Here is a 13,147-nt window from a genome sequence, read left to right as displayed (position 1 = left end):
CATAGGCATCTGCTTGGTTTGACTTGAGCAAAGATTTATATGAGGAGGCACTTAATACTGTGAGAGTAAAATTTACACGTGTTTCTGCCAAGAAGCCTGTGTCTTAAATTAAACCATCTCTACTATTGTGGGTATGTGCTTTTCATTAACAGAAAATAAAAATGAATTCTTTCAATTGTTGAAAGATGATTAGGACTCTAAACTTGATATTTTTGTTGAATTAATTTAAGCTCTGATAATAATGTCATAATCATGGTATCACATATAATATTCAAAATATTATATTAACCCTAAGTTTTGGAGTCATTCTTAATTATTCTTTTTCTCTCATACTACACATTCATATCATCAGAAAATCTGTCAATCCTATATTCACAGTATACACAGAATTCACAGGCTCACAACTTTGTCCAAGTACCCATGCCTCTCACCTAGACTCCTAACTGGTCCCTGCTTCTACTCTGATGCAACCAGAGTGACAATTTAAAAAAATAAGTCAGATCAAGTTTCTGTCTTGCTAAAAACTAATATAATACTCTCAATAAAAACTGAAGTCCTTACTTTGCCTCGCCCTGTCAGTCTCTGATCTCATGTCCAAATTTTTGCTTTCTGATTCCCAGTATCCCAGCCACCGCTGCCTCCTTCTTGTTCCTTTCACATATTCTTCACTCTGCAGGGAATGCTCTCCTCTATATCCCCACATGCCCACTCTCTCACTTCCAATATGTCTTTGCTCAATGCAACTATGTCAATGAGGACTGCTCTGTCTAAAACAGTACACTCTACTTTCCTGCCCCTGATATATTTTAATTCATAGAACTATCATCACTTTTCATATGAATTATTAACAATAATGATGTAAATTACTCATGAAAGTCCAGTTTTCCCTGCACAGAGATGAAGGTTTTTCCATGGTCCTGACAATGATAATCTGAGTGTGAATCTTTTTTCCACCTGAACAGCTATTTCTTTCTTATGTCTACAACCAAATGTCATATTTCCGATAAATATTTTTTTAGTAGTCTGAATTCAGCAATAAAATACCGAGTAAATTTAATAAACATTAATTTGTCTTTAGCTGCTCCCTAAGTGATAGGCAATATTCACAACACAGAATTCAGAATTCAGCATGATTTTGAGAAGGGTGTGGTTGTTACTGGAAAGTGCGACCACCTGAGCTCAAACCCTATCTCTGCCACTTTTCAAATATATGTTACTTAAACTCCCAGTGCCTCACTTCCCTTATCTGTAAAATGGGTTTATTAATATTATTTTCTTCCAAGAGTCGTGAAAAATTAAATGAGTTGACTATGTATAAAGTGTTCAGAACAGTACGTAGCACATATCGATGCTATATAAAGCTTCCTATGATTGTCAATATTAACATGATTGGTAAAGGAAGTCAAATCAGGTCATTCTTCAGCTCAAAAAGTCTACAGTGACTTTCAATTTCACTTAGAATAAAATCCAAAGTGTTTACAACCACCTACAATGTGTTATACCATTTGGCCTCCCACTGATTCTCCATCCTCATCATCCCACACTGTTTCTGCCACACTAGCATCCTTGATGTTGCTTAGACCAAATCAGCCACACCCAGAATCAGAGGTTGTGTATTTGCTTTTCCTCCATCTGGAATAGTATGCTTTTAATTATCAGCATGGCATGCACCCCTCCTCCTTCACATGTCACCTTCTTAGTGAGACTATCCCTGACCTCACTCCTTAAAACTGCACTCTCCACCATCATCCCCTATTCTCTTCACTGCTATATTTCTCTCTCTCTCTCACTTATCACCATCTGATAAACTATTTATTAGTAAGTTTTTATTGTTCATTATGTGTCTACCCAGACTGTAAACTATGTATGATTAGGTGTTTTATTGTTTTGTTCATTTCTATATCACCCCTCCCTAGAAAACCTGCATCACACTTTATAAATATTTGTTGAATGATCAAATGAAAGAATTGTTTTCAACACAGCTAAAACATTGGATTATTGTGCTACTTACTTTCCATCTGCGATGTTAACAGTTCTAAAGAGGGGGTAGTCTTCTGGGGCAGGTTTCCCAGTGTGGTCTTCATACAGGAAAACAGGTGATCTCCCAACCTCCACACCAATTTGCTGAATACCATGCTCATTATATATAGATAAAAGGAAAGACTGAATTCCTTTTTTGGGTTTTACTGTAAATAATATTGAAAAATCCTCTGGAAAAGTTCCTCCTGGGAAGAAAATGCCAAAGAGTCAAAAATTCTAAATTTCCAAATTATTCCTTGATCACCTTATTCTTTTTGAGCTTACTAAGTGGCCTTCACAAGTAACCAAAGTTCAAACAGTAATAACAATACAGATTTAAAAACCAATGGAGAAGGGATTCTATTAATCTTTGTCTGAAACAATTGTTGAAGCTGTATTCAAACTTTACCACCACTCATTTAAAGCACAAGTATTATGTAAAATTGAATTCATGGTTAGGAAACAAGATCATACTGCCAGTTCAATATCAAACACACAATAAGCACTTTTAAAACACTTAAGTAGAAATTCTGGTGTAAGATTTGTATTTTCTGCCCTTATCTAATCTGTGGCCATCTATCCTCTCTTTAAAGTGGCATTGTAAGGACACAACATATGAAGGTACACTTTTAGTCATCTCTTCAAAAGCTAAAGAGTTTCTGAGCAGTTTTTCCTATCACACAATGAAGTTTCACTAATAAAAAGCTTATGTCATTGTAAGTCAGAACTTTTAGATACTTGGTTAATTTGATTCTAAATTCAAGAAGGAAATTTTTTTTTTCTTTTCCCTCTCATCATCATATCCCAAATATCCAGCATTGGGCCATATCTACATAAGTTCTTAGTAAGCATTTATTAAATAAATATATAAATTAAATGGTTACCACAAGTATATCTCAGGTAGTTAAGCAATGACTATTGTATATTTTTTATAAAAACACTGCATATAAAATTGTGGGTTCTATTTTTCAAAAATAGTTTTACATATATATCTTATTTAATCCTTTTACTACCCTGGGACAAAAGTAAAGCAGGCATTGTTATTTGAAGGATGAGATTATTTAAATTAAAAAGTTTTCCATATGCAAAACTGGTGTATATGTGCATATGTAATCAATGATATCTGGGCCAACACCAAGAGATTCCATATTCAGTCCATTCATTCCATATTCTATTATGTATAGTAGTATAAAATAATAAAAATAAATGAATATGACTGCCATGGATTCAAATTCAAAAAACTGTAGGAGACTAGCAATTTTACTTCTAAGAATTTACAGAGGTGATAGGGATGTTTATATGTAAAGATATTTTGTTAAGTCAATTCATCAGAACACTATGAATAATGATAAAATGTTAAAATCACTTGCAATGGTTGGGACTGAATAAATAAAATACGAAACATTTATATAGTGGAAATCTATGCAGCCACTTAATGTCGTGGAAAGATGTCTTATGAAGTGGAAATTATTTAAAATGTTGTGGAAAGTAAATAAGAATATGTCACAAAAAAACAGCCAATTAATGTTAACTATTTGGTTCTAATCTATCTATCTAGAATCTAGATAGATATCTCCAAACTAAAAAGTGTTTATTTAAAATTCTCAATTTTAATTTTTAAAATAACTTACCAATAATACAACTTCACTATATCACAAATATATCATAAAAGCCTTGCTTTCATGGCAAAAAAAAAAAAGATATAATATATATATATATATAGAGAGAGAGAAAGTTTTGTTTGATTAGATTTGTGTCACAGATATATCCAATTTTATATTCATGAAAATCAATAGAGAAAAATAATCATGTGTATAAAATTGAAAGGTAATAAAACGTATCAATTAACAAAAACACCTTTTAGCTGCTTATACTACAAATAAAAATCTAGGTAATTCAGCTTATTATTGAGGAAGCGCCACAGCAAATAAGTTTTTTCTTCAAATGAATAGCTCAAAATGTTGAGAATTACAGGACTTCTTTCCCTAAATACCTCAATTTTCAAATATCTCATATTGAAAAATGATGCTGAAATATTATGAGGTGGAGAAAACAATATCTTTTTCATTTTTGCAAAAACATTATGATATAAGATCTACATAGAGACATTTAGAAAAAGAGGAATTTCAGAAAATAGTATATTCATATAAGGCTAAATAAGTTGTAACAAATTTTAATTAATCATCCAGTTTATATAACACAACTTTTGAAAATTGTCAACTTCAAACTACACTGAGTAAAATCTTTCAATTATGGAAGTATTTCCCAATTTAAAATTAAGCAATAAGGTTTTAATTATAATCTTTACACTATGACCTTTAAAAAAAAAATTTAGTTGTCTAAAAAATCATGACTTGATGTCAAAATGTTCACAGTATAACCTAGACATCTACCTTAGATTCCTCCCTATTAGATACTAATCAAAGTTGTTCATAACCAACTAAATTTATGAGAGAGAATTCACTATGAGATAAGTTCAACAACACAAAGTCAACCACTTAAGATGTGAAATTTTATCTAAAATAGTAGTGATCAGTATATATGATCCAGATAAAATGTGGAATTTTGCAACTTAAATAATATGATTTGAAATCTATAAATACAAACTAACAATAAAGCATCCTCTCTGTTAAATGACTGCTGTTAAAGAAAAAAATGTTATTACTACATTTAATAAGTGTGTATACATAAATCCTATACATGTGACAATAATCATAATTCACGCTGAGTATATCAGATTCAATAGTGATTCTTAAAATGGGCTTTTAACCTCAACAGATACTGCATCCATGAATACATTCGATATGAAGAAATCACAATAACTTTATTATTTGATTTTAATTTTTAACTTGTGGTCAATATATTTCCATGGAGAATATGTCTCCGTTTAAATAAAATCTCTTTCTGATGTAGCTTAGTGGTTGGTAGGGTTTTTTAAATGAGGAGTGAAGGTCATTTGGCATAGTGGGAAAAGCCCACTTTAGTCTAAAAAACCCCAAACTGTCTCTCAGCTTCATATCATCCACAGGTTCCGTGATTATATTCAAATACTTCACTTTTCTAACTCCTAATCTATAATTTGGGTTTAAATATTCCCCTTTCCAGGTGGTTATGAACATAAAGATCAATATACACAGTTTCTTGCATAGCATTTGTCCTACAGCGGGTGTTCTAAAGAGGCCAGAAAGAATTTGTAAATTACAGCTTCTATTCAGTTCACAGGCACAGAGCTCTCAGATATTTAAATTCAAGGTCTCAAATTGGGACTTTGGAGGACATATACCTTAATTCTACAGAGTATTATGACAATCTGAAAACTCTTACCCCCACCTCAATATTGAAGTTTCCAATAATACTGCTTACTTTATTCATTGGAAAGAAGCTGCTATTTTGTGTTTTCGTAATGGAAGAAAAAATATTCCAAATAAATTTTCAAAGATCTTTTTTACTATTTTTTATAGAGAATACTATTCACATTTTCACTGTTCAGATTTTTTTAATGGTGAATGTGTCATTGGTAATTTTTATTAAATGCCGTTTAGTATTATTTGACAAGAAGCTCTATCCTCTAGGAAGATAAGCCTATAATCATTTGCACGGGGAAAAAATGAGGTCTTTACCATAGATATCTCTTCCTATCTGAACTACTCATTATTAGAATCACATACCTAAGACACAATGTTTTGAGAAGAGGGAGAAATGTTGATATATTCTGTTAACTGACATGGAAGGAGATCCTAGACACATAGGTTGTATTCTTTTTCCAAGATAAAACAACAGAAATAATCAAAATAACTATCACACTGGAGGGCATAAAAACTGCCCTGAGATAATAAGCCAAATATAAAAAATTATAAACTAACTTCTTCAGTATTTCTACAGCATTTCCAGTAATCTATTTTTTTCTCTCTTGAAAATTCCCATCCTTTTCCTATTTCTGCATTAGAGTGCAAATAAATAGAAAAGCAGCTTAGTTTTTACTGTTTAAAACTTTCACATTTGATTTGAAAAATATTTCGTGGATTTAATAACCATTTTAATTTTAGTTTGTTGGAAAAATTATGCATTAATAGTCTTTATATTTGCAGTTTGTTACTTTTGTCCACCACAAATAATTGCAAAACAGGAAATATTTTGGAAGAATCAATGATTTATCAAAATAAATGTATTTTCAAAAATACTTTAAAATGTTCTTTCCCAAAAAATATGCTTTCTTGTTTTGTTAATTTTTAGTACTTTGATTTATAATTTTTCTGTTGTTAGAAAACAGTTTTATTTGAAAATAGGGAACTCAAATTCCTTCAGGTGAAGACAGTAGAGGATAATATGAAGAATTTAAATGATAAATTGTTTCTGAAAAGATCCCAAAACACCAAAAAGGGATACTTGATAATACAGACAATATTGGCCTTGGCAACAGACAAACCCTGCATTAAATATTGGCTTCCTGTAATTTGGACAAATCAGAGAGTCTCAGTGAAACTCAATTTCTTCTGTTAAATAGGAGCAAGGCCACTCAACTTAGTGGAGTTGTAACAAAAAATAATCAACATGTATCCAATAGCAGGCAAGTACTCATAACAAGCTACCTGCTTAGAAAATGTGACACTCAGAAATTGTCATTTCACTACTCAACTCCCTTTCCCTACATTATCATGATTTCTAGATAATTAGTACTATTAGGTCATTTAGTGTTTTCATGGACAGAAAGAAAATATTCACTGAGTATTTTTCAAACCATTATGAAAAATCCCCCCATAATTGTGCATTATATAGCATAATAAAAAGGGAAATAATAATTAGCAAAGCAGCAGTAGTCATAGTAATAAAAAGAACATACCTGAAAATAACTGTTTTGTTGGGGCACTGAGTTGTGCTTGCTTTGAAACTCTGTAAGCAGTATCTGAACCTTTTGAATTCTTTCTGTTTGTGCAAAAGCCCATTGTTTTTGATATTCCCTCTGGAGAACTGTGAAAATCTAGAGCTTTTAGTACATCAACTGGAGCAGCTGAAAAATAAGTTAAAAATAGGAAAATGTAATTGAACAAATAATCTAATATAAAAATTAGTATTTTTTAAACAGAGGAAATAGTTTATAGTCCTACTCCTCAAATCTATTTATCTTTTGCCATGCTTCTCTAACATTTAGGTGGGGGGCTAAGGAGTGGAGCAGCAAGTAAAATATAAACTGTAACATTCTCAAAGTCAAAATATCTCAAATCAGAAATCAAATTACAGAGAAGCAAAGAGATGTTGAAAAAGCCAGCATCTGTATATATTCCATTAATTTCTAATAGATTTACTCTTCAACTATTCATAATCTAAACAAAGGTGATTCTGAAGATTCAAATTCACAATGTTATATATAAATATTGTAAAATGTGCAGTTACTAAGTCATATTGTATACCCAAAGATAAGTTAAAAGATGTTTAAAAGAATAGGTAACAAATATAATGCTCTAGTTTTGAGTGCTTTCCTATGTTAGTTATTTACAAAGTATATGTATATATCTGTGTATTTGTGTGTGCCTTTGTAAGTGTGCATGCATATATGTCTGTGCATAATTTGTTGTTTTTAATCCTCTGCATTTGCCAGAGTAACTTCATGTACACTGCTTCATGCCTTATGATTTAGATTGAAAGTCCCTGGAGATAAGTAATTTTTCCCCCTTTTATATAGCCCTAGGGTGTCTAACACAGGGCCATTTATTGGCAGAAGCATAAATTTTCCATTCCTCCATTCCAGCTACCTCCTGCTACCATGAAGTAGTCAACATAAAATAAGTTTGGAACCTTAAACTTTCCCTTTGGAAGTATAATCCGTTTGGATAAACTTGATGTTTCAAACAGCTTCACTGGAATATAATTCACATACCATGCATTTCACCCATTTCAAGTGTGCAATTTATTAGTTCTGGTATATTATACTTCTTAAACTATTCATTTTCTAATTGTGGTAAAATATACACAACATAAATTTTGCCATTTTAACCATTTTAAAGTATACAATTTAGTAGCATAATTACATTCACAATGCTATGTAACCATTACCAAAATCTTTTTCCAAAACTTTTTTCATTACCCCAAATAGAAACTGTTTAACCATTAGGTGATAACTCCCTATTCCCCTCCTCTGCCCTGGCTCTGGTGACTGATAATCTACTCTCCATCTCTATGAAGTTTCCTATTCTAGAAATTTCATATAAGGGGAATCAGATAATATCTGTCAAAGTGCTAAACACAGAAGTACCATATGCCCAAGCAATGCCACTCCTAGGTATATACTTAAGCAAATGGAAAGTCGGGGCTTAAAACAGTCACCTGTATGCGAATGTTCATTGCAACATTATTCACAATAGCCAAAAGGTGAAAACAACCCAAGTTTCGATCAGTATGTGAACAGATTAACAAAATGTGATAATATACATACAATAGAATATGATTCAACCAAAAAAGGAATGAAGTTCTGATACATGCTACCACATGGAACCTTTGAAACATTATGCTACATGAAATAAACCAGACGTAAAAGGACAAACAATTTTTTAGACCCTCGAATTCCCTGGTCCACAACTGCCTAATTCACTAAGCAAGTCAAAAAATGAATTATGTGGTGTAAGTATTGTTATAAAAATAGACTTAGGACTCCATATTACTCAATATACTTCTATTGAATTTCTATTTTATTCAAAAATAAAAATATTCAGAGAAGGCCATGTGTTAGCTAATGCATCACTGAGCATGTCTGAAACATAGTCCTGACTGCAAGTATTTAGATTCTAATTAAGGAAGTCCCAATAATTACGTAGGAGGCAGTATTTATAGTTTTATAGAGATGCACACAGTACTCTTGTTTAGAAGGAAAAGAGATCACTTCTGGCTGAAAGTGAGACCAATATTATTGATTTGAAAAGTTTCAGTTCTTTGTTAAAAAAAAAATAGAATTGCCATCTAATTTCAAAATATGTTGGGTTTTATAAGTACACTATTTCTGGGAGAACTTAGAATGAAAAAGGGACTGAGTGTAAAATCAGGAAATACCATCAGCACAGTTTATCACACTCCACAAAATAGACAGTGATCTGCAATAGAGTGGTGTTCTTCGAAAATTACAATGTCAATTAATACTTTTTTTATAATAACTAGAGTTAGTTATAGAATGCATGAATGGATGATCGAATGAGTTCGTGAGAAACGTGCATCTGGTCACTTCCTTAGTTAATTAAATTTTAGGCATATTAACTTCTATATGTACAAACATATGTGAATGAAGCTTTATATAATTTGCCTTTTACCTTATAACAAATGTACTTTAATAATGACTGTCTACCTATTTCATCAACCTTCTGAATGAAAATCAACATATTTTCCAGTAGACTACACATCGTTCCAAATTATTAAAAAGAAAAAAAACTTTTTTTATGGAAATCAGACATACTGAAGGGATCATTAACCCTATCAAATATGATCCCCTTTAATTTAGACTTGGAATATTTAAAAGAATAATAACAACTTTCAAGAACATTTTTTGCAGGACTCCTGCTTTCAATGGCCAATTTTTTTAGGCCAATAGTATACCTGACTACTTTTACATTCTTTTTTTCTCTTATCATAAAGCTAAGAAAATAACAGCTATATTAACTGCCAGGCCCAGAGAGCCTAACATGTGACAGTCCTTGGGCTAAGTTCTTCCTAGCATTAACCGTCAAAAAACTTTGCAAGCCATGTGTTCTTATCCCCATTGTGCAGATGAAGGAATTGAGAACCAGAAAGCAAACTATGGATACTCCTAAAGTCTGTGCAAAATCAAATCTAAGTTCATTCCACTTCATCACCTTCATTGCTATAGCCCACAAATAAAAACACTGTGAAAAGTAACTTAAAACATAAATATATTAAGATAATCTTGAGCCAGTTCATTGATCCCTGATGTTTATATTTGCTTTAAATTAAACTCAATTCACGCTTCAGGGTATAAATTACTCTGAAGGAGACTGTTTCTAAAAGCACAGCATCTTATCTGCTTATTTTATCTTATCTTCTTGCTCTGAAGCCATTAGCAAAAGTACATCTGAATAGGGTAAAGACTCCAGGATCGGCAAGAACACAGCTATGAAGGCTGTAATCCTTCTGTGAAGAAAAGGTTGCAACCCTTGGTCACAGTCCCAACTGCATATCAGTAAATAATACATAAAATGGACCACAACTTTCCTTCTCTCCAAACTATCTTTTAACAGGATGACCTTTTCCAAGAGCACAGGTTTTGTCACATTTGTTAGTTCCTACTTTGAAAGCAATGTGATAAAAACACACTCCCTCTACAGGATTCAAAATAAGGGCTCTATTTTTAAAGACTAAACAAAGTTCTATGTAGAGACATATGATATGAAATAAAAATTCACTGTACAAAAAACAATCAAAAAATAGGGATATATAATAAAAATTGCAAATAGTTTTTTTCCTAAAAAGTCATCTAAAGTTACAAAAATGTAAAACTCAGTTAATCAAGTCTTAAAGATTTTTCCTTTCAAGTAAACTAAATAATAAATTAAGCCACTTTGAAATCTGCCTCTTATTTGATATAATTATAGCATTTAACAAATTCTCATAACATGGGTTCGATGGTTTTATACGCGTACGCGCACACACACACACACACACATACACACACACGGGGGGAAACTATTCTTCATATTTTATTAACTGAACTTCAAAAGTTTAAAGATTAAAAGCAGTAATTTATTATAGCTTAACTCGATATATCTAAAAAACTGTAATTTTGATATTCAAAGCAATTCCTAAATGTCCCTAATATTTTAATTGTTTCTATGTTGCTAATCCTTATGACACAGATTATGATTCTCATTTCAGAAGTATCCAGTCAGCACAATGTTTGTTCAATAATATTTTTCCTGCCTTTTATTGTATATTTTTTGGTTTATTAAATGGGAAAATAGGATAGCAGACTCAGTGCATTACTACAATAGCCATTTAACTGGTTTCAATGCCTTTTCTCATCAATCTGCATACCACAGCTTGAATGAGCTTCCAAAACTCCATGCCTCAAGTCCTTTTGCTTAAATATCTTCTGAGAACCCAACTAACTTCCAGATGGTACGCACATACCTTGCATATAAAATCTTAATGATCTGGACACACCCATGTATTCTTCCAGTTCCATGATACTGCATCTCTGTCCTTGTATCTCATTACCCCTTAATTCCTTCCTCACTCAGTGCTCTAGCCATACTGGACTCAGACTTCACAGACTACCCACTATGTTCCTCCTCTTGTCTCTGAGCTTTTATAAATCCAGTTCTGAGGAATAAGTAGGATATAATTAATGTGCAATCTCTTCCTGAAAGCATTCCCTATCTCCCAAAGCTGGGTTAGAAATACTCACCTCTGTGATAGTGCTTTTCACACTTGGTTTTAATTATTTGCCTACACTTGACTTTTTTCCAAAACTAGAAGAGAACAGGTACACACACACACACACACACACACACACACACACACACACACATACACACACGCGGACTATATAAAATATCATTTAAACGTGAAACACAATCATGTGAAACATATAAAAGCAACTTCCTCTGAAGTCCATGGGGCTCTCTGGTCTTGAAACGAAAATTTGTGAGGGCCTAATATGTCTTTCCTATTGTGTTCTGTTGATCTCTTAAACACCTCCATTCATTCATTGATTAGTCTATCCCAGGTCTTTAATCCTTTCTCCTTCATGTCTCCAGTGTCTACTTAAATTACTGTTCTAAGGTCACACAACACTTTGACTGTTTAGTATCTAATTAATTCCTCCTTTAAACTTCTTCACATACTCCCATGACCAGTAAGTAGGATAAAGCAGCGATGCACAGTGTTGGAAAGCCAAACTGGTTTGAATCCCACCTCTGGCACTTAGCATCTGTGTGATTTGGACACACTACTTTACTGTTTTGTGCCTCAGTTTCCACATCTGTATAATGAGAATAACAAAAGGTGTCTACCTATTAGAGTTTTTGTGAGAACTAAGTTGGTATTTGTAACAATGCCTTAGAACAGTGGCTGGGAAAACTATGCTTATGGTTTAAGACCTCCTGCTGTCTATTTTTGTATGGTACACGAAATAAGAACGTTTCTATATTTTTGCACGGTTGAAAAAAAAACTAAAAGAAGCATATTTTATGACACATGAAAATTACATGAAATTTAAATTTCAGTCTCCACAAATAAGGTTTATATTGTAAATACAGCTACAGCCATTCATTTATATATTGTCCATAGCTGCTTTTGCACAAGGACAGAGCTCTGTGGCTGACAGAGACCGTGTGGCCCACAAATGCTAAAATATCTACCATGTGGTTTTTTTAAGCTGAGTCTTGAATGATAGATTCATCAATGAAGAGGAAGGTGATAGAAATATCAAATATGACAGCACAGATACAAGACAGTACAGAGTTCAAGAAAATGGAACTAGTCATGTCCTGACAAGACATCAATACGGAATAAATTTAGATGTTCAAAGTCTCCTTGGGGGCATCATGGCTGCTGAGGAGTTCTTGAGAAAAACCACATCTCTGCCATGAACACCCACAGCCACAAACTCCAAGTGAGACATCTACACTAACTCCTATGTGCTCCCTCAACCCCAAATTTTATGGTCCAGCTGAAATAAACTTCTTTCAGCTTCTAAAATTTACTGTATTCCCTTTGTTGGAGATTTTTTTCAATCCTTCATCAATTGACTAAGGATAGTTGAGTGGTTTTTTCCAACCCTAACCGTCAGTAGAATCTCCTGGCAAGCTTTTTAAACATATAGATGTCTGGGTTGGCATAGGGCCCAGGCATTCATATGTTTTAAGCATTTCCCAGATGAGCCTAATGGGTAGCTGGGGTTGAAACCTGGTGAACTCAGACCTAATCAATCTTTTAATATCAACCTAGCCATGACTTTCTTCAGGAAATCATTTCTTATCCCTCCCAGGCTGGGTTATGTGACCCTTTCATATGATCCCAAGTGCCCCATATACCCCCTTGGTTAACTCCATGCTCTATTTTGTTTGTTTGCTTAATTATCTCATTTTCACTCTAGGCTGTGTGCTCTCATCCACAGTGTATGTCTAAA

General features: G+C 32.9%; 1 protein-coding gene across 6 annotated transcripts in view; it reads right to left on the bottom strand.

Moving 5' to 3' along the window:
- The window catches only part of COL11A1 (collagen type XI alpha 1 chain), a 196,621-nt gene that overhangs the window by 167,505 nt on the left and 15,969 nt on the right, over nucleotides 1-13,147 (bottom strand). For all 6 annotated transcript variants that reach the window (XR_009564559.1, XR_009564560.1, XM_060301975.1 and 3 more), the window contains 2 exons: nucleotides 6,860-7,027; nucleotides 2,012-2,225 (listed from right to left, as the gene is read on the bottom strand). Coding sequence is in view for 4 of the 6 variants with exons in the window: in XM_060301975.1 (XP_060157958.1) it covers nucleotides 2,012-2,225; nucleotides 6,860-7,027 (382 nt within the window). In the remaining 2 variants the exon portion in view is untranslated. The remainder of the gene's footprint in view (nucleotides 1-2,011; nucleotides 2,226-6,859; nucleotides 7,028-13,147) is intronic.

Source organism: Globicephala melas, chromosome 1 (assembly GCF_963455315.2).
Source record: "Globicephala melas chromosome 1, mGloMel1.2, whole genome shotgun sequence".
In the NCBI taxonomy this organism is placed as follows: domain Eukaryota; kingdom Metazoa; phylum Chordata; class Mammalia; order Artiodactyla; family Delphinidae; genus Globicephala; species Globicephala melas.
The sequence above is the reverse complement of the archived record's forward strand: the minus strand, read 5'-3'. Positions and strand labels throughout refer to the sequence as shown.